At 43.5% G+C, this 21,991-nt stretch overlaps 1 protein-coding gene across 1 annotated transcript in view; it reads left to right on the forward strand.

Annotated features, from left to right (window-relative positions):
- The first annotated feature begins 658 nt into the window (after nt 1–658).
- The window catches only part of Rpgrip1 (RPGR interacting protein 1), a 51,160-nt gene continuing 29,827 nt past the window's right edge, over nt 659–21,991 (forward strand). Inside the window, exons 1-7 of the mRNA XM_051176829.1 lie at nt 659–869; nt 5,459–5,572; nt 7,908–8,034; nt 10,493–10,710; nt 13,497–13,596; nt 14,880–15,002; nt 18,668–18,773. Coding sequence (XP_051032786.1) covers nt 5,497–5,572; nt 7,908–8,034; nt 10,493–10,710; nt 13,497–13,596; nt 14,880–15,002; nt 18,668–18,773 — 750 coding nt within the window. The 5' untranslated portion in view covers nt 659–869; nt 5,459–5,496. The remainder of the gene's footprint in view (nt 870–5,458; nt 5,573–7,907; nt 8,035–10,492; nt 10,711–13,496; nt 13,597–14,879; nt 15,003–18,667; nt 18,774–21,991) is intronic.

Genomic DNA, 21,991 nt, shown 5'->3' on the forward strand with positions numbered 1-21,991 from the left:
ACAGAGAAATCCTGACTCAAAAAAAACAAAACAAAAAGAAAAACATAGCCAGCTGTTGGTGTATGCCTTTATCAATCCCAGCACTTGGAATGTTTGTAAGTTTACTCAGCCTCATTTATAGAGTGGGTTCTAGGCAGCCAGGGTGTCAAAGTGAAACCTAGTCTCAAAAACAAACAAACAAAGGCCAAGAGATGGAGGAAGTAGGATACCTTAAACCCTAGTAGAAAACTATTAAATTATCTGAAGTCATCTCTTACTTGAAAAGGCTCTGGATGCCATGGATTAAGCCAGAAACACTGATCCCATGCAGTCATTTTCCCTCAAAGAGATTTCAGGGCTCACTCCCTCCCCATTGTCTTGAGCTGAAAGTGAAAGATTCTGATTCTTATTTTTTTTTTTTTCCTAAAACAATATCTTGCTGTGTAACCCTAACTAACCACAGACTCACTATGTAAACCTGCTGACCTCCAATTTAGAGCATGCCTGCCTCATACTCTCAGTCCTGTGATTACAGGCATGGGCTCCTACACCTGGCCTGGTAACCACAGATGTAAAAGTCATCCTCCCAATTCCAACTCATTTTTATTAACTCCAAGTCAAACATGCATTTTCCAGCTGTAGTTTTAGTGGAGAAGTTCACTGGTTAAGTAATGCTCTCAATGGTGTGTCTCTAAGTTCAATATGGATCCAGAAAAAGTAGTCTTCACTAGAAGAAAAACAGATCTACAAAGAGTTAACAGCTTAAAGGGCCTGGATTAGTGTCTCCTTGGGCCAGCAGGAGGACAAGAGGATTGGAAGCAGGAGTATTAGAGACAGCAGGAAATCCAGAGGGAAGAACTGCACAGAACTCTCTGGAAGAAGCCAAGATTGTAAGTCTATATAGCTAATACATATTTATAATCTCTCATCTTTTACCCTGGATACCCTTTTTTTGTTTTGTTTTGTTTTAAGACAGGGTTTCTCTGTTTGTGTTTTTTTTTTTTGTTTGTTTGTTTGTTTGTTTTATGGTTTTTCCAGACAGAGTTTCTCTATATAACAGCCATCGCTGTCCTGGAACTCTTTGTAGACCAGGCTAGCCTTAAACTTACTGAGATCCACCTGCCTCTACTGCCAAGTGCTGGAATGAAAGGAATCTACCACCACTGCCCAGCACCCTGGATACTTTTGAGATAAGCAAAATAAGTGTATTCATTTTGTATCCTTTCACCAGCCTTGGAGATCCTGTCACTTTCTTAGGTCTGCTCCACATCCAAGTGTTTGGATGAGTGATGATCCATGCCACTCTTCTGTCCCCAGACCTTCCCCCCCCCCCCACTTCCCAGCGTTCTGCTGACCAAGGGCAATGTCTGGCTGGCTCATTCTCTCCTCCATACTCATTGTTTGTTTGTTTTTCACTTTTTGAGATGGGTCTTGCTCTGCACCCCTGGCTAGCCTGGATTTCACTATGAAGATGAAGCTAACCTAGAATTTGTGGTCATCCTCCTGTCTGCCTCCCCAGTCCTGGCTTTACAGGCATGTGCTGGCATACCACCAGGCTTCCCTCCACACTTCCCAACTAACTAATAACAGAGCAGATTTTCACAAAATTGCCACATTTTAACCTCTATTGCTCTTTTTTTTTTAATTTATTTACTTATTTTTTATTACATATATAATGTTCTGTCTGCACATCTGCCTGCAGACCAGAAGAGGGCACCAGATCTTACAATAGATGGTTGTGAGCCACCATGTGGCTGCTGGGAATTGAACTCAGAACCTCTGGAAGTACTCTTAACCTTTGAGCCATCTCTTCAGCCCTCTATTGCTCTTTCATTCAAAGGAGAGTAACTCCCTTTGTTGTTCTTGCTTGTTTTTTTGTTTGTTTGTTTTGTTTTGTTTGATAGGGTATCTCTAAATAGCTCCAACTGTCTGGAACTCACTATGTAGACCAGACTGACTACAAACTCAGAAATCTGTTTGCTTCTGGCTTCCTGTGCTGGGATGAAAGGCATGTAATATTGTACTCTGCTAAATCATTTTTTGGTTTTTGTTTTGTTTTGGTTTTGGTTTTTTGAGACAGGGTTTCTCTGTGTAGCTTTGGAGCCTATCCTGGAACCTGCTCTGTAGACTAGATTGGCCTTGAATTCACAGAGATCTATCTGCTTCTGCCTCCTGAGTGCTGGAATGAAAGGCATGCACCACCACACCCATCTAAAATATTATTTTTTGAAACAGTGTCTCACTGTATAGCCTAGATTGGCCTCAAACTTATTATCCTTCTGCCTCTTATTAGCATGAGGAGAGCCTCTTCCTCTAAATGCCCTCCAATCCTAAGCATGGCAGCCATCTCCATTCTTGCTTTCCTGAAGGTGCACTCACCCAGGGCATAGACAGACCATATTTCACAAATATGATAGCGGGGCATGTTGGTACAAGCCTTTAATCCCAGAACTCCAGAGACAAAGAGAAATGAGTTTGAGGTCTGGCTGGTCTACATAGAAAATTCTAGACCTGCCAGGAATATGTAATGAGACCCTGTCTCAAGAAAACAGTTTAAAAAGAAGAGGACTAGGGAAAAGTCAAGAGTTTTGACTTGGCCCCTTCATGGCATCTTCTCTCTTTCATTTATTTGGTATATATTTTTTGGGTTCCTATTGTTTTCTAGGAACCATTTTCAGGGACTATACAGGATATGTAAATGTAACAAGTTACATTCATTCTCTTCCTTCAAAGTCCTTATATCTTAGATGGGAGTCAGACAATAAAGAAGTGTAAATGAGTGACAATGATACTTGAGTATTAACAATGGGACAGAAGCTGGACAGTGGTGGCCCATGCCTTTGATCCCAGCACTCAGGAGGCAGAGGCAGGCAGATCTGTATGAGTTCAAGGCCAGCATAGTCTACAAAGTTCTAGGAACACCAGAGTTACCTACACAGTGAAACTCTATGTTAGGGAGAAGGAAAAAAAAAAAGGAATGTGACAGAGGTCTAGTTGAGAGGGATGGTACACAGCTTTAATCCCAGAACCAAGGAGTCAGAGGCAGGCAGATCTCTGAGTTCAAGGCCACTTTGGTTTACAAAGTTCCAGGACAGCTAGACTACATTGAGAAACCCTATCTCAAACACTCACATACACCCACACACCCACAAAGCATGTGACGGGGTAATAAGCAGAGTGAGAAGAGTAAGTGACAGGGAGACTGTGTACTTTAGCTGTCAAGATCAGAACAAGCTCTTTTGGCACATAGAAAGATGCTGAGGACTGCAGCTATAGTTCATCGGTAGAGGATTTATCTAGCCCAAATGAAGCCCTGGGTTTGATCTCTAGATCCCCAACCCCACCCCAAGAAAGAAAACAATGCCTAGAGACTGTGTAATAAAGAGGCAATCAAGTTAAAGGTAAGAGAAAAATAGTTCTGTCCTGCTGTCACACCCCATTAATCCTAACACTCAGGAGGCAGAGGCAGGCAGATCTCTCTCTGTAAACCCAAAGCCAGTCTCATCTACAGAGTGAGTTTCATGACAGCCAGAGCTATGTAGAGAGAATCTGTCTAAAAAAAAAAAATCAGCTGGGCATTGGTGACACATGCCTTTAATCCTAGCTCTGGGCAGAGGCAGATGGATCTCTGTGAGTTCAAGGCCAGCCTGGTCTACAGAGTGAGTTCCAGGACAGGTTCCAAAGCTAAAGAGAAACCTTGTCTCAAAAAAAAAAAAAAAAAAATCAGCCAATCAATCAATATAATAGTAAAGGAGCAAGAGAAAAAGCAGTCAAAGTTCAAGTGCCATGGAGACTAGCAGGAGAGTGATGACTGGAGCCACAGAGAAGACAGTAGTATGTTGTGAGCTGAACTCAGGAGGCACAGAGCCTGGCTCGGGGAGTGTGAGAAGGACACCGCTTTGTACAGAGCCTAAGGGACTTTGGCAGAGAGTTTAGATTTCATTCGAAGGTACTGAAAACCCCCTGGGAACTTTTAAGCATTGCATTATACATGTGGGTTACTTTATAAAGTTGCTATGAATGCCTTAGGGAGAACTGATAGAGGTCAGAGAGAGAAAACAGGGGGGAGCTTTAGGAAAACATGGCAGTTGAGGAAAGACACACAGGTACCTGAGTTGGCAGTGTTGAAGAATGTGAACTATTACTTGCGGAAGAAACCAGAGGACATGCTACTGGATGAGGGAAAGAGAGGTAGCAAGACTTTGAGACTGCTAGGATGCGAACACCACACATAGTGACAGAAATAGAGATCTAAGAAATTAGAGTTCTACTTGACAGGTTGAGTTTGAGATATCCAGGAACCATGCAAGTTAGGATGCTTAAAAAAAATCAAGTATCAAGTGAGGGTTGAGGCTGGAGACCCTCCAGATCCTCTTTTTGTTTTCCCTCTGAGACAGGGTTTCTCTCTGTAACAGCCCTGACTGTCCTGGCACTTGCTTTGTAGACCAGGTTGACCTCCAACTCAGAGATCTGCCTGCCTCTGCCTCCCCAGTGCTGAGATTAAAGGCATGTGCCACTACCCCACCCAACTTTTTCTTAAAGATTTATTTATTAAATACACAGTATTCTGCCTACATGTATGCCTGCACACTAGGAAAGGCCACCAGATCTCATTATAGATGGTTGTGAGCCACCATGTGGTTGTTGGGAATTGAACTCAAGTTCTTTGGAAGAGCAGCCAGTGCTTTTAACCTCTGAACCATTTCTCTAGATCCTCTGCTGTCTTCCTTCCTTCCTTCCTTCCTTCCTTCCTTTCATTCTTTCTTTCTTTTTAAACAATGTCTTGCTCAGTAGCCCATACAGGCTTCAAACTTTGAATCCTCCTGCCTTGGTCTCTTAAATATACCACCATATCTTGCTTGATTTAACTTTCTTTGTCTTTTCCAAGCTCTCTAGGAAATAGTACATGACTAACTTAACTTTAGTCACTATTCTGTGTCTGGTCCCATCACAGTAGCTAGGGGGACTAGGTCATAGAATATAAACTGCTAAGAGTCCACCCCTGTAAACTGAGAAGAGAGGGTTTACAGGCCCATTTCTCAGGGATAAGGGTTGGTGATTTGCTACCAGAATGAGCAGATACTTAAAATTAATAAAAAATGGTATCAATCCTATAATCAGAAAATTAATTTTAATTTGGAATAAATACTATCATTATTGCTGAGTGTATGGCCTTAGAGTTGTTCGCACTATCACAAATATAACTGGGATGTGTCAAAATGTTATCACAAAAGTACTGGGAACTTCCAGCAGGGTGTTGGTGGTGCATGCCTTTAGTCCCAGCACTCGGGAGGCAGAGGCAGGTGGCTCTTTGTGAGTTCGAGGCCAGCCTGACCTATAGAGCAAGTTCCAGGACAGCCTCCAAAGCCACAGAGAAACCTTGTCTCAAAAAATTATAATAATAATACCTACTACAATTTAGAGAGAACCTGCAGAAGACAGTCTAAAGTTATAACTTCATAAAGACTTTTTAATTTAGTGTCTTCTAGGATCTCTTACAGCCTGATAACTGAGGTAATGATACATCTACTGGACCATATACCAGAAGATCTGCCTGTTAGAGACACAGATGACTCGAGTCATCTGTTGGAAGGTAGGCATATCCAGTGCCTAGATGTGGCTGTCTTCACTGACTGAGAGAATACCCAGTCTGTCATGGTGGGACAATCCTGACAACTGTTCTCTTCCAGCCCTTTTCTTAAAATTTCTTTTTGTTTAAATGTTTATTTATTTAACTGTATGGGTATGCACATGTGTGTGTACCTGAGTGTATGTGTGCATCACGTTCCTGCAGTGTTGTGTTCATCAGATCCCCTCGAACAGATTGGTGGGTGTGAGTTGCTGTGTGGGTACTGGGAACTGAACCCAGTCCCTCTGCAAGAGCAGTCAGTACTCTTAACCACTGAGCCACTTCTGAACCTTAGATTCTCTTAATATTTTATTCTGATTCTGAGTGTTATGTTGGTGTGCATATTTGGAGAATAAACACTAGAGGCCAAAGGGCAATCTTGGGTGTTGGCACCTTCCACCTTTTGTTTTGGGGTAGGTACACTTATTGGCTTGGGATCTGACTATGTAAGTTATGTAGCTTGCCTGTGAGCTTTCGGGTATCCACTTGTCTTTGCCACTGCTGGGGTCACAGGCACACGCCACCATGACTGATGTTTTGTGTGGGTTCTGGAGCTCTAAACTCATATCCTCAGGCTTCTGAGATGAGCTTTCCCAACTGAGGCATCTTCTCAGCCATTGAAGTTGTTGTGTTGTTTTCCTTTCAATTAATTTACATGTGAAATGATTCTTGATGCCATGCCTCAGCTTCCAGTTCAAGAGGAGCCCAGAGATATGCGCTGGGCATGTACTCTTGAGACGAGTGCCGCTGCATTTTTTTTTTTTCCAGACAAACCCTGGAGCTAGAACTGGCTCTGTAGACCAGGCTGGACTCAGACTCACAGAGATCCACCTGCCTCTGCCTCCCGAGTGCTGGGACTAAAACGTGTGTGACACCATCGCCCAACACCCTTGGAATTCTTATAGTAAAGATTCTACCCTGAAGTGGGGATGTAAAAAAAGGCTTCTACATTTGTATATGGGGAACTCTTCTCAAGCATGCTGGTTGTAGTCCCACTGGTCCAGGAGGGCTTGTAGTTTCTGTTCACTAGCTGTTTTATATGTTAATCTATTTCTTCTTCTATTTTTTGAAGAAAGGTCTCACTGTGTTACCATGGCTGGTAGACCTCAACAGAAATCTGCCTGCCTCTGCCTCTGGAGTGCTGGGATTAAAGGCTTGCCTCCTCCCTCAACACCCCTCCAGGCTCACCACAGCAATTTGGTGTAGTTTCTATTCTGTTGCTTTATAGATAGAGACTGAAGAATTACAAGTTCAAGGCTAGCTTGTGTTACAGAGTGAGACCTTCTCTCAAAATCAATAAACAGGGCCAGGGTGACCTCAGCAATCAAAGGCACTTGCCACAAAGTCTGCCACCTGAGTTCCATCCCTAGCTTCAGAGTTATAGGCTGTTGTGAGTTGCCCACCATGGGTGCTGGTAACAGAATTTAGGTCCTCTGCAAGAACAGTATGTGCTCTTAAATCCTGGGCCAGCCTTCCCGAGAGCACCCCTCCACCATTTTTAAGGATATATGTCTATATATCTACATATCTAAATCTATGTATTTGGTTTTTCAAGATAGAGTTTCTCTGTGTATCCTTGGCTGTCCTGGAACTCACTCTGTAGACTAAACTATCCTCAAACTCAAATAGCCTGCCTCTGCCTCCCAAGTGCTAGGATTAAAGGCACGTGCCACTACATCCAGCTAACCTATGGGACTCTTTTTTTTCCCCTCTAGACAGGGGTTCTTTGTGCAACAGCCCATGCTGTCCTCATTCTGTAGACCAGGCTGGCCTTGAGCCCACAGAGATCTGCTTGCCTCTACCTCTCAAGTGCTGGGATTAAAGGCATATGCCACCAACGCCCAGTGAGACATTTTAAAATATTTATTGTTATGTCCATTGGTGTTTTGCCTGAATGAATGTCTATGTGAGGGTCTGAGGTCCCATAGAACTGAAGTTCAGACAGTTGTGAGCTGCCATGTGGGTACTGGGATTTGAACCTGGGTCCTCTGGAAGAGCAGGCAGTGCTCTTAATGCCTGAGCCATTTCTCCAGCCCATACTTGGCAAGACTCTTAAAAAATTAACAAATAAATAAAGGTCCAGGCTTTCATGGTGTACACCTTTAATCCTAGTAGTCAGGAGGCAAAGGCAGGTGGGTCTCTGAGTTTGAGGCCAGCTTGATCTACAGATCAAGTTCCAAGGACAGACAGAGCTACACAGAAAAACCCTATCTGGAAAACCAAACCTACAAACAAACAAAATAAAATAGAATAAATAAACAAGACAACATGTAAAATGTTCTCCAACTACTCTCTTTAGGGGCTTCAGGTAAGAGTGTGAAGTCTCAGTCACAGGTGGGCAGGATGAGCCAGGAGGAACGGAACTACAGACTCTTTCATCTTCATGAGGAGCCCATATTGGTGAAGGAACGAGAAAAAAGCAAAAGGTACCCAGAGTTCTTACCTTATAATTGCAAAAGCTGTGTGTGCAGCAGACTGACTCCACACTAAACAGAAAGGGTTATATTTTCCTTAGATGTCTGTCCCCAAAATGACTCAAACACCAAGGATGCTGGGCTCAAAAATATTTTGAGTATTGCTTTATTGTTTTTCTACCACACATCTCATAATTTAACACAGCCCAGAGCAGCCCAAGTAACCTTGGTGATGGCATGCATATCGAGGCACAGAGTAAGAGACTTGGCAGGTTCATGTTTGGCTGAAAGGGAGGGGATGAAGGCAGGGTGAACGGTAAAATCTTGGCAGAACAAGGAGGTTAGAGGTATAAAGAGGAAGTTTTCCTTTGAAAAGTAAAGATCAATAGACTCTACTGCATGCAGGCATTTTGTGTGTTCTGTACACACATGAACTGAATTTCTATTTGTTTGTTTGTTTGTTTGTTTGTTTTTCGAGACAGGATTTCTCTGTGTAGCTTTGGAGCCTGTCCTGGAACTAGCTATTGTAGACCAGGCTGGCCTCCAACTCACAGAGATCTGCCTGCCTCTGCCTCCCCAGTGCTGGAACTAAAGGCTCAAGCCACCAAAGCCTGGCTAGGCTATGGACTTTCAACAGTGGATCTCTGGGTACATCTAGGCAGGAATCTGAGATAGAGGTGCAGGGAGATACACACATAGAAGGATGGACAATCTGAAATCAACCTTTAAGACACTTTGAAGTGACACGCTGGTGTCAGGGCCTTCTAGCCAAGACCAACATTATTGACATGGTGTAGCTGGGTTTTTGTTGTTGGCCTGCCTGGCCTGGAACTTTAAGTAGTCCTCCTGCCTCTTAGCCCAAGGCTGGGATTACAGGAGACATCACACTCCAGTGGTCTCTTGCTTATTCTCATGTGTTAATGTTTCCTAAACAACTGTGGGGCTGAGCTGCAGTTAAATCTAGAGCTGGAATTATAGGCCTACATCACCAAGCCTGAGTCAGAGATTAATCTTTTTTGGGGGAAGGGGTCCTGAAACAGTCCTAGCTGTCCTGGGACTTGCTTTGTAGATCTGCCTGGCCTTGGACTCATAGAGGTCCATCTGCCTCTGCCTCCGGAGTCCTGGGACTAAGGGCTTGTGCCACCATCCTGCTCAAGTAGAGGAGGTTTTTTTTTTTATTGTGAATAAGAGTGAGAACATATTTAGAAGAGTCTTAGAGCAGAGAGAAGAGAAAGTAGAATGGGCATGGTCAGTGCTATCTTCTAGAGAAGCAGGAGAGCTCAGAGTGATGATTCTGATTATAAAAAGGAGGAGCAGCTGGAGGGAGGGAGAGACGTCCATTAGCTGGGGCAGGCCTGGGGGCTGGGGGGGCAGGGAGGGCGGGATACTGGCTATCATGGAGACTTTGAAATGTTCTAACAAGTACTGAGGGAGCTTCCAGGCCAGCTTGGGCTTTGATTTGCAATGTCAGGTAAATGTCAATGAAGAACTATGTGTTCCTTCTGCCAAAGACAAAGGAAATGACTCCTGGCAGAGGGGAATGGGAATGAGTTTTACAAGTTCCTGAGGAAGGAGTGCTGGCTTTTATCTAACCACCATGAATCCTTTTATAGTCCAGCTTGAACGGAACCAAGACTGTCATATCTGGACCTGGGGACTGCCTGAGACCTAACAATTGCATAGAAGTAAAAGCTTTCCTTAAGTTTAGTTTCTTAACATTTGTTTTTTTTTTGGGGGGGGGTTTGTTTGTTTGTTTACCTCCCAAATGCTAGGATTAAAATCATGTACCACCACTGACCAGCTAAAATTTGTTCCTTTTTTTTAACCAGGCATCTTAGGTACATGCTTATAATCCCAGCACTGGGAGGCAGAGGCAGGTGGATCTCTGAGTTCCAGGCCAGCCTGGTCTACAGAGAAAGTTCTAGGATAGCCAGGGCTACATAGAAAAACCCTGTCTAGAAAAGCAAACAAACAAAAGATCCATCTATAGGGCATTTTCTTAGTGATTGATGGGGAGGGGCCCAGGAGAGTCCAGCCCATTGCAGGTGATGCCCTTCCTGGGCATCCTCGGTGGTCCTGGGTTCTATAAATCAATCAATCAATCAATCAATCAATCAAGCAAGCAAGCAAGCAAGCAAGCAAGCAGGTAGAACAAGCCAAGGGAGCAAATTAGGAAGCAGCACTCCTCCACAGCCTCTACAACTGCTCCTGTCTTCAGGTTCCAGCCCTGTTTGTGAGTTCTTATCCTGACTTCCTTCAGTGATGGACTACAATTTGGAAACAAGGCAAATAAGCCTTTCCTCCCCAAATTGTTTTTTGGTAATAGTGTTTTATCAAAGCAATAGTTAACCCTAACTAAGACTCCAAAGCTGGAGCTAGCTCGAGGCTTACCGAGCTAGAATCAAGCAGTTAGTTGAACCTCAGCGTGGGTTGGTGGGTGGGGAAACCCACGTGGTCTATTTTGTTATAGGCGAAAGAGTACATTCCAGCAATCCACAACTCCCCAACCAACCCTGCGGGCACCTGCTGCGCTCCCACAACCTGTGAGGCAGCCAAGGTCCTCCTCAGTGCCTCAGCGCCCTTCGATTCCCAAGAAAAAATCGCGTCCACAGAGGCGGTGTCCCTCCAGCGCGGCAGGCAGCGTGCAGCCTCGAGTCCACGCGGGACGAAGACTGTCCCACACACCTGGTGTGTAACTGCAGCAGAAAAACAAGCAGAGAGAGGGGCGTGTTTCTTCCCTGCTTTATTCCTTTTTTGTTTGTTTTCCTTTGCTCTCCCCCATCCCACCCCTCCACCCCAAAGGTTTCTCTATGTAGCCTTGGCTGCCCTGGAACTCACTCTGTAGACCAGGCTGGCCACGAACTCAGAGATCCGCCTGCCTCTGCCACTTGAGTGCTAGGATTAAAAGCATGCCATGATCACTAGGCATTACCTGCTTTAGTCTACCCACCAGCCCGTGGTTGCTATCTCACCTTTCTAAAAGCATGCCCCGCCCAGCCTCCGCCCCGCCCCCCCCCCCAAGCCTGGTACAAGTTTCTGAATTCACTGCTGGCATGTGGCTCAGTGGCTTAACATGCTTGACTGAGGTCATAGGTTAATCTCCAGGACCACCAAAAGACAAATAAAACAACAACAATAATGAAAGAAAACAATCTTGGAACTAAACAAAACCAAGGGGAGAGGATAAAGAGTAACAGTGGCAAGGAATCAGAGGGAAGAAGGGATGATTCTCTGGGGGAAGCAAGGGAACCCACCAAAGGGGTGGGGGAGGCAAAGGAGGAGATACAAAGCAGTGGTATGTATGTACAACTACAGAGAAACCCATCATTGTGTATGTTAATCAAAAAATGAAACATTAAAACAAAATCAGGACTAGCCAGGCATTGGTGGCACACGCCTTTAGCCCCAGCACCCAGGAGGCAGAGGCAGGTGGATCTCTGTGAGTTCGAGGTCAGCCTGGTCTACAGAGCAATACAGAGAAACCCTGTCTTGAAGCGCCCCCCCACCAAATAAATAAATAAATAAATAAAACTATCAGGACTGCCAGGCACCAGGCACGTTGGTGTGTTCTTCAATCTGAGTGCTCCCCAGGCAGAGGTAGGATGAACTCTGTGAGTTCCAGGCCAGCCTGATCTACAGAGCTAGTTCCAGAATAGCCAGAACTAAATAGAAGATCCTGTCTCAAAAGAAAAGAGTGAAGGGGAAAAAAGAAAAAACAAAACAGGGCTGAAGCAATGGCTCTGCGGTTGAAAGCAAATGCTGCTTTTAGCAGAGGACTGGAGGGGAGGGAGTGGGCAGCTCAATATGGAGGCTAACAACCACCATCGACAGCCTTTTCTGGTCACTGTAGGACCCTACACACATGACCTATAGTCTCACTTAAATAACAATAATAAAGATCTTAAAAATCAACAGCTGGCCAAGCATGGGGGCTTAGGCCTTTAATCCCAGCCTTTGAGAGGCAGAGGCAATCGGATCTCAACTCGAGGCCAGCCTGGTCTCAAAAGACCAAAAAAAAAAAAAAAAAAATTAAAATCAACAGCTGGTTTCTATACTCTCCACTCCCTATCCAGAGTTAAGAGGCTGCGGGATCTCGGAAAGTTTGGGTCATCCTGCCCTAAATAGCAAGTTCCAATCCAGTCAAGAGTCCATAGTGAGACCCCAGTCTCAAAAAATAAAACAAAAAATGAACAACTCAGTTTCTAAAGGATTTTGCCAAAGACAAGACAAGAGTGCAAAGAACAAGTTTTGCTGGTGAAGCCCACAGCAGCGTAGAAAGAAGGTATGTTGAGCATTAGGACTATGTTTACACTTGAGGGTCTGACAGCCAGGCGTGAGGCTGGGAAGCCAGGGCTTGCAGGACAACTGGGCCTCTATGCTTTGATTTTGAAGAACAGGACTCCTTTGAAAACATGACTATATTTAAGGCCCTTCTCCCAAGAAAACTTGGCATACACACAAATTCCACACAATTCTGTAGGCTCAGCTTTTCCCTGAGTACAGACAGTCCTGGCTGAGGTCTAGAAGCTAGACAGCAAATGATCAACGTGGATTATACTTTCTCTTCCTGGACTCCAACTGGCTGAGTCTGAAGTGTCTTGGCTCAACAGCAGCCTCCAGAAGACAGGTAAGTCTCCAGAAGGACCTAAGTTAGTGAGGAGAGCCTGAGTAAAGGAAGGCTACAAACAACATTTTATTAAATGCTCACATTATTGCTAAATGCTCATTTAGGTTTTTTGTTTTGTTTTTTCAAGACAAGGTTTTTCTCTGTAGCCCTTGCTGTCCTGGAACTCACCCTGTAGGCCAGGGCAGCCTCAAACTCAGAGATCTGCCTGCCTCTGCCTCCCAAGTGCTGGAACTAAAATCATGTGCCACCACTGCCCCGAAATACTCACTTGTTTTATGTAGCATGGTTCTATACTTTTAAGTCCTATATTCCAGATAAGGAAATGTTTGTGAAAAACAGCAGAAAAAAAAATAGTCTAAATTTTAGTCCTGAGCCAGGCATCACATTCGTCATTGCAGCACTCAGGAGGCTGAGAAAGGATTGCTGCTACCAGTTGCTGGCTGAACTGGACTTCATCGTAAAACCCTGAATTTAAAAAAAAAAAAAAAAAAGGCAATGCCTTTAATTCCAACACTTGCAGAACAGCCAAGGCTACACACAGACACCAAACCAAACAAACAAAATGAAATAAATGAGTACATTTAAGCATGATTGAGCATCTGTTAGGAGCAGGTTAGGGCTGGACACACATCCTGGCTTGGAGCAGCGTGGATCTTTCTTCTTTCTTCCCACTTGCACCCACTCACTGAAGGAAGGCATTTGCCCCGTGAGTGTATGTAAGAGGAAGGCCAATTGTCACGTAAGGATCTCCCCCCAGAGGCCAACACTTGATGTCCAGGTTTTGGCATGTGGTGTTCTGGAAGGTACTGTGGCTGCATCTCACAACTTTTTCTGCCTAAACTTTCAGGGCCAAAAGACAGGCACAGCTATAAGGTGCCTCCCACATTCAAGGGCTATTTGGCAGATGAAGCCAACAGACTTGAACTCACCAGTGAACCCAGCCAACTGTAAGTTCCTCTTTCGAGTTCCATGTTGTTACCTAGTGGGAAATAATATCATTTAAGGACCAGTGAATGTGGCTGATATCCAGGATAATCAGAGAAAACAAATGGGAACTGTAAGTCAAATTTCAACTTCTTTGTTCAAAAATACAATACTTGAGCCAAAAGGATGAGTATTCCTTTAGTCCCAGCATACCTGCACAGAGACAGGTAGAGCTCTGTGAATTTGGGTTTATACAAGTTTATACAAGTTTATACAAGTGAGGCACTTTCAAGATTTACATTCATATTTATATTTACTTATTATGAATGTAAACATATTTAGATTAATATTTATATTTATAAAATAAGCATTTCTTTGTCCTATGAGGGAAAAAAAGCCCTTTTCATAATGCTAATCCTGAAATTTTCCAAAAAACAAAAACCAGTTCCATCATTTTGGCCAAATTTAAGCAAGGTCTTAAAGGTTTTAAAAGGTTTTAAAACTGACCAAGATGGAATTTGGTCAGGACCATCGTCTGGAAACTTTCCAGGTCAAGGTCAGTGGCCCCAAGACACATGTTGACTGGGCTCTTATGGACAAAACCATAGGCCACTGTACTTCCTTAAGAGGCTTTGTTTGTTTTTGTTTTGTTTTCCTGAGACAGGGTTTCTTGGTGTAGCTTTAGAACTTGTCTTGGAACTCAAACTGTAGACCAGGCTAGCCTAGAACGCACAAAGATCTGCCTGCCTCTGCCTCCCAAATTCTGGGATTAAAGGCATAACTAATGGCTTCTTTATTGTTTTTCTTTTCTTTTTTTTTTTTTTTTTTGTTTGTTTGTTTGCTTTTTTGTTTTTCGAGACAGGGTTTCTCTGTGGCTTTGGAGCCTGTCCTTGAACTGGCTCTTGTAGACCAGGTTGGACTCGAACTCACAGAGATCCACCTGCCTCTGCCTCCCGAGTGCTGGGATTAAAGGCCTGTGCCACCAATGCCCAGCTGACTTCTTTATTTTTTAAGAACTACAACTCCCAGAATCCCAGGAGGTTACCTGGTCCCTGGGCAGGTGGGGCTTACAGATTAACAGAGTTCCCTTTCCCTTTTAGTTTTTAATCTATGTTGACATTTGCAGGTTATATTTTATAAGATTATCCTCTTTATCATTAAGGTAACTAATGTTCTAACTTTATGGTAAGTAAATAGCTCAGTATTATGCCCTAGAAAAATTTCTATTTCTCCCTTTTTTGTGATTAATCTTCCTCTAATTATAACTGATTCAGGCTAAATTCCTTGGTCTATGTATGTTTAACAGTGTTCCCGTTATGGCTACTACACAAGTAGAAGAGCCACCCAGGTCTCCTGAGAGAGTGCCCAGAGATGAAAAGCTTGCTCAGAGAAGCTCAGTGGAGTGTGCTCGGAAGGCTGTAGAGCTGCGGTAAGACCTAGCATTCAGTGCCTCAACCCATACTGAGTAGAAACAGTTAAGGGTTTGGTTTTGTTTAGTGTTTTTTTTTTTTGTTTGCTTGTTTTGTTTTGTTTTGTTTGTTTGTTTTGCAGCTTTTCTTCACCTCCAAGGAAAAGAGACTTTTTAGGAATAGAGTCAATCTGAGACATAGACTTGTAGTATCTAGTAAGTTAAATAAATCCTGCATATAAAGAGGTAGGTGTGCCAGGCTTTGTGGTGAACAGCTTTAATCCCAGCACCCAAGAGGCATAGGCTAGTGAATGGCTGTTGGAGGCCAGCCCGGTCAACACAGAGAATTTCAGGGTTACACAATGAGACTACCTCTAAAGAGGGAGGAGATGGGTAGGGGAAGAAATAAATTTCTCCATGTAGCCTTGGCTATCCTGGAACTAGCTTTGTAGACCAGGCTGGCCTTGAACTCAGAAATCCACTTGCCTCTGCCTCCCAAGTGCTGGGATTAGAGGTGAGTGCCACCATTGCCCAGCCCCCCAGAAAAAAAATTTAATGTATTTAACTTTGGATTTTGTGCATGAAGATATCAGATCCCCTGGAACTGGAGTGACAGACAGCTGTGACCTGCATGTAGGTGCTGGGAATTGAACCTGGATCCTCTGGGAGAACAGCCTCTTAACCCCTAAGCCATCTCTTTAACCCGTCCACCCAAAATTCTTAAAGAATTAATAAAATATAAAAAGAGATAGGCAGAGTACTTATCTCTTTAATGAGATAATACACTCCTCCCCAGACTCCTCCTCTCAGTGACATTTTCTTGAAAAGCCCAAAGCATAACTTTTCCTTTTCTTCATCCTATCTTTTTTTCTAAGCACGTTTGCCCTGGCATGTTGGGCATCACTATTTCTGTAACGCCTCCTCCTCACTATGTGGCTAACCTATTTTTTAGTTTAATTAAATTTATTTAAATTTATGAATGTTTTTCCAGAGGAGTTCAATCCCCTGGAGTTACAGATGGTTGTGAGCTGCCACATGGATGCTGGAACTTGAACCAGGTCCTCTGGACGAGCATCCAGTGTTCTTAGCTACCAAGCGCTCTCTCTAGCCCCTTCATGCCCTCTTAACTCAAATTGGTATGGTGTTTTTCCTTCTCTCCTCCATTCTTCTCCTTTGAGCTCTCCTGCCCTGAAGCAGCTTCCCTTTAAATCCTAATAAAATTGGGTTAGGGTTAGAGACAAAAGGAATGAAGGAAGGAAATCCTGCACAAGCCTGTCCCACCTTTAAAAAATATTTCATTTTGCTTTTATTATTGTGTGTGTATGATATGTGTGTGTAGTTGTCCAAACACACAAGTACACATGTGATGACATGAATGTGCAGGTCAGGCGACAACTTTCTGGAGCTGGTTCTTTTATTTCATGGGAACTTTTTATTTCTGGGAACAGTTTCCCAGAACTGAACCCAAGTGTCTGGCTTCCATGGCAAGGTTTTTAACCTGCTGGTCTAAGGATTGGGGATTTAGCTCAGGATAGAACCCTTGCTCAAGGGCAGAGATGGCTTGCCTCTACCTCTGGAGTGCTGGAATTGAAGGTAAGACTCACCACACTCAGCAAAGAAAAATAGAAAAGACTAGGGAGATTAGCTCAGTCAGTGAGCTACTTATCACACAAGCATGAGGACCAGGGTTTGGAACCCCAGCACCCACAGGAAAGCTGAGCATGGCAGCATGTACCTACAATCCCAGTGCTAGGGTTTTGGAGACAAGGGACACCATGGAGCTCATTGCCTAGCCAGGTTCTGTGTGAGAGACCTTGTCTCAACATATAAAGTGGAGAGCAAATGAGGAAGATACCTAGCGTCAACATGTATGTGTGTGAGCATGAGTGTGAGAGCAGACACATACCACATGGAAATGGACTGTATTGCTTAGATCAGTTTCTTAGTTTCATAGCAAAATTGCATAAGAGGTGCATACCCACATACCCCTGTCTCCACAGCCTTTCCAGTTTTTTTTAAATTTTTATTTCGATTCATTTATGTTTTATGTGTATGAATGTTTTGCTTGCATATGTCCATGCACCATGTGAGTGCCTGTTGTGGAGGTCAGAAGCCTACTAGGTTGTACCCACCTACCATGTGGATGCTGAGACTCGAACCCCAGTTCTCTGTAAGAGCAACAAGTGCCCTTATAGCCAAATTTCTTTATTTTTCAGATTTATGTGTTTTATGACTGTAGGAATGTTTTGCCTATAGATGTTAGTGCACTATGTGTGTCTGATGCCTGAAGAGGCCAGAAGAGGGTGCTAGATCATTTGGGACGGAGGTTGACTGCTGGTTTAACCTGGGACTAGAATCTGTGCTTCCCAAGAGGGGTAAATGCTCTTTACCACTGAACTGGAAGTGATGCCTTTATTACAAAAATTAACTAACAGCTGGAACTGGTGGCACATGCCTGTCATGAGCAGTTTCCTGCCAGCCTGGGTCCAGAGCCGCGTCAGCCCCAAATAACACAGAGATGCTGTATTAGATATAAAGCTGTTGGCCTGTTACTAGCATTTATTGGCTAGCCCTGTCTTAAATATTAACCCATTTCTATCAATCTAAGTGTTTCCATGTGGTCTTATCTTACTGGAGAGAGGGTCCAGACCTTTTCTCTGAAGTCCCTACATCTTGAATCTCCCCTACTACATCTCCCAGAATCCTCCTTGTCTCCTAGTCATGCCTATCTTGCTTTCCTATTGGTCAACAGGGCTTTATTCATTAACCAATAAGAGAAACATATTTACAGAATGACATCTCCCATTACACACCTTTAATCCCAGCACTCTGGAAGCAGAGGCAGGTTCATCTCTGTGAGTTCGAGGCCAACCTGATCTACAGAGTTAGTTCCAGGGCAGCCAGGACTGTTTCACTGAGAAACTCTGTCTCTCGAAAAGCCAATAGAAAAAAAAATGTGTGCCATAAAATAACTTTCTGGCTTTTTGTTTTGTTTTATTTTTTTGAGACAGGGTTTCTTTGTGTAGCTCTGGCTGTCCTAGAACTATCTCTGTAGACTAAACTGGCCTTGAACTCAAAGAGCTGCCTGCTTCTTCCAGAGTAATAGGATGAAAGGTGTAAAGGTGTGCACCACCATGCCCAGATATGTAATTTTTTTTTAAGGGGGGAAAAACAGGCCAACTTGGGTATATAGTGAGATGTGTCAAAAATGTAAATTAAATCAAATACCCAGAAACATCACTCCCTAGCTTTGGAATAGCCTTCGTTTGTCTCTATATTCATGTTTCTAAAGAAATCAGGCATATATTTAGTTGGACTCTGTAAGATTTCTGAGAAATTGTGAGAACTGTAATTTTAAAAAAGTTACTATGTTTTCTTAGAACTCAAGGTTTAAGATTAATGGTCCTCAGATCTCAACTGTCATAATTAAAAACAGGAGAAAAAGGGGCTGGAGAGATGACTCAGAGGCTTAAGAGCACTGGCTGCTCTTCCAGAGGATCAGAGTTCAATTCCCAGCAGTCACAACCATCTATTATGAGATCTGGTGCTCTCTTATGGTGCACAGACAGAGGAAGGATACATTGCAGATTGTGTTTCTACTTCCAGTGTGTTATGAAGGAACAGAATAGGCAGCAGGAGGAGGTCCTGGGCCCCAGATGGAACAGTTCAGTGTCTTCTATTTACAGAGCTTCCATTAAGGAGAATGTGGAGCTGATCCGACTTAAGAAGCTCTTATATGAAAAGAATGCCTCGCTGGCAGCCACAGAAGCCCAATTAACACAAGTTCAAGAGGTGAGCTGCCATAGTCAGCTGTGCTTTGTAGAGAGGGAAAAGCCAATTAGTTTTTGCATGTAGCAATAGGTTCATTCCCTAGTACTGCAACAAAGGGGACCGGGTAGGGGGGTTACTTAAAAAAAACAACAAAACAAACAAACAAAAAAACCCACAACAACCTAGACAGTCTGTGGTAATGTTTGCCTTTAATCTCTGCACTGGGGAGGCAGAGGCAAGTGGATCTCTCTACAGACATACTTCTAAGACAGCCAGGGATACACAGTACACAGAAAAACCCTGTCTTGAAAAGCAAACAACAACAAAAACCCCAAAATTTGTTCCTCCTCCTCCTTTCCTTCTCCTTTCCTCTACTTCCTGTTCTTCCTCTGCTTTGTATCTACCCTCCTCTTTGTAATGGGCACTTATTCTGTAACATAGGCCAACTGAAACTCACTGTGTACCTCAGGCTAGCCTCAAACTTGCACGGTCCTTTCTTAGTGCCCCCAAAGCTGGGATTCCCGGTGTGTCCACCACAGCCATCTGTCTTTTTCTGTCTTACATATGTGAGACCATAATTCAAGACACTAAGTTACTTATCGAAGGGCATATAACTTCCTGGTGGTATTCAGAGTCTATTGTTCTCTCATCGTTTCTCTGTTATGGAAAAGACTCAGGCTCTTGCCCACTAAGGTGGAATTTGGCAGGGTTAACTTCTGTCAGGGTTCAGGTCCCAACCAAAGTAATCAGATTAATAGACATGGGTTAATTTAAATGTAATGTCTAGTTAGTAATAAGCCTAGGTTATCAGCCAAACACTCTGTAATTAATATTAAGCTTCTGAGTGATTATTTAAAGGCAGCTGTGGGATGGGGTGGGACAGAGAAAACTCCGTTTACAAAAGCAGATGAAAGTACACACAGCAGTGAGCAGTGAGGGGTTACACTCCAAAGAAGACAAGTAACTGGGTCAAGGTGTAAAAGAGTAAGAGGCAGAAGAGGATTTGATTGAGGCTAGTACCACAGCTTCCCCACCACCAGGTTAGAAACTATGATGAGAATGGTGGAACCAGGACATCAAGGTCTAAATGAGATGTCAGCACCATTCTTTTATTGAACTAGTATGGATAGAGTATTAAAACTGTGAAAAGTCCTAAGATAGAAAGATTACACTGGCAGAGTTGTTTCTTTCTAACCCAAGTTGTTTGAACTAGAGACCACAGTGAAGAGCATCACAGCTCTAGTCTCCAAGGTCTCCAAGGCCATTACAGGAGTGAGAGTGTGGCAAGATCACAGAACAGCTCTATATGGGTTATGGGAGGTGTAACGTGTATGGGTTTTTCCTCCTGCTGCCAACTCTTGTCCTGCCGCCACGCCACCAGCCCCAAATAATGCACAGAGACTCTGTATTTGATATTATACTGTTGGCCGGTTACTACTTTCTTATCGGCTAGCTCTGTCTTAAGTATTAACCCATTTGTGTTAATCTATGTATTTCCACGTGGTCTGCCATACTGCTTTCTCCTGACTCTCCATCTTGGCTCCTCCTTACTACTTCCTCTTCCTCCTTGTCTCCTAGTCCCTCCTATCTTCCTTTCCTATTGGCCAACAGTGCTTTATTTATTAACCAGTATGAGAAACATTTACAGAATGACATTTCCCATCAGGGAGGTATCAAAAAAGGAAGTGATCAGGCCCCCAGTGGCAGGTGTAAAAGAGAAAAGGCGTCATAAATAGGGATTGGAGTGATGGCTCAGTGGTTAGGAGCACTGGATGCTCTTCTAGAGGACATGGGTTTAATTTCCAGCAACCACATGGTGGCTCACTACCGCCTTTATCTCCAGTTCCAGTGGATCCAGCTCCTTTCTGGCTTCTGCAAGTACCAAGTATGTCGTGGTGCACAGACAGACACTCTGGCAAAATCTTATACATACAATAGAAAATAAATTTTAAAACATTCTAAGAGGGATAAATAAAAGGATTCATTCATGAACTACATTCTGAAATATCACAAGAGTATCATGCAGCATCAAGTGTGCAAGAAAAAGAAAGAATTTCTAGGGAGATGAATGTGGACACACTGAAGGTTTAGGTCCTAGCACCTGTCTGGTAGGAATTTAGGCCTGAGCATGTAGACAGTGGGCAGCTGGAGAGGGAGTTTGAACAAACCTATCATAAGATCAATGTCTTCTCTCCAAAAGATCTCATAGCCTTTGAAAAGCTCTTTGAAATACATTTTAGTACGTAAGTAATATCTTTTGGAAAATGGGTACAAAGTACCAATAGTTACTAGTTACCAATGTAGGTGCCTTTTTGTTTTGTTTTGTTTGTTTTTTTCGAAGACAGGGTTTATCCCTGTACCTTTGGAGCCTGACATGGAACCCACTCTGTAGACCAGGCTGGCCTCGAACTCACAGAGATGGCACAGGCATGTACTACCATCACCTGGCCTGTGGGAGAAATCTTGAGATGTCTCAAGAATTGCAATAGCTCAAGGTGATTATCAACAACATAGCAAGTCTGTGACTAGCCTGGACTATATGAGATCCTGTCTCAAACAAACAAACAAACAAAAACAAAAACTAAACAAACCAACCTAAACTAGGAAGGGGCTGAAGAGATGGCTCAGAGTTGAAAGAACTTGACCTTGTGGAGGATCCAGGTTTGATTCCTAGCACCCACATGGCAGCTCACAACTGTCTGTTACTCCAGTTCCAGGGGATCTGAAACCAATACAAAGACATACATGCAGGCAAAACCCCAATGTACAGAAAATAAATAAGTATTGATAAAAAAGAAAATAGCAAAATTATAGGAGAACAGAATAAGGCTAGAATGGCTGATACAGGTTGTAGACACAGAAATCCTGTAGGATTCCAGGACAGGAGAACCATGGAGATTAGATAAGGACCCAATGAGAAAGAAGCCTGCAGAGAAAGGGATCTTACTTTGGTAAGTCCAGGACACAGAAGAACAGGCTATGTCCCCAAAAGGAGAGAGAGTGAGGGCAATGGAGAAATGGAAGGTGGCTTCTGGATTCCTGCTTTAGGTGAGTAGAAGGTAGTGACATCATTCTCTTTGGTTGGACCTTTCTGCATTCAGCACTGTCTAAGACATGGGTGCTCTGCTGTGGCATATAATATATCTTTTCTTTCCCCTTCTCTCCTTATGAAATAAGGTTTCTTTGTGTAGCATTGGTTGACTTGGAACTTGCTTTGTAGAACAGGCTCGACTCAAACT

This window comes from Phodopus roborovskii, unplaced genomic scaffold (assembly GCF_943737965.1).
Source record: "Phodopus roborovskii unplaced genomic scaffold, PHOROB, whole genome shotgun sequence".
NCBI lineage: Eukaryota > Metazoa > Chordata > Mammalia > Rodentia > Cricetidae > Phodopus > Phodopus roborovskii.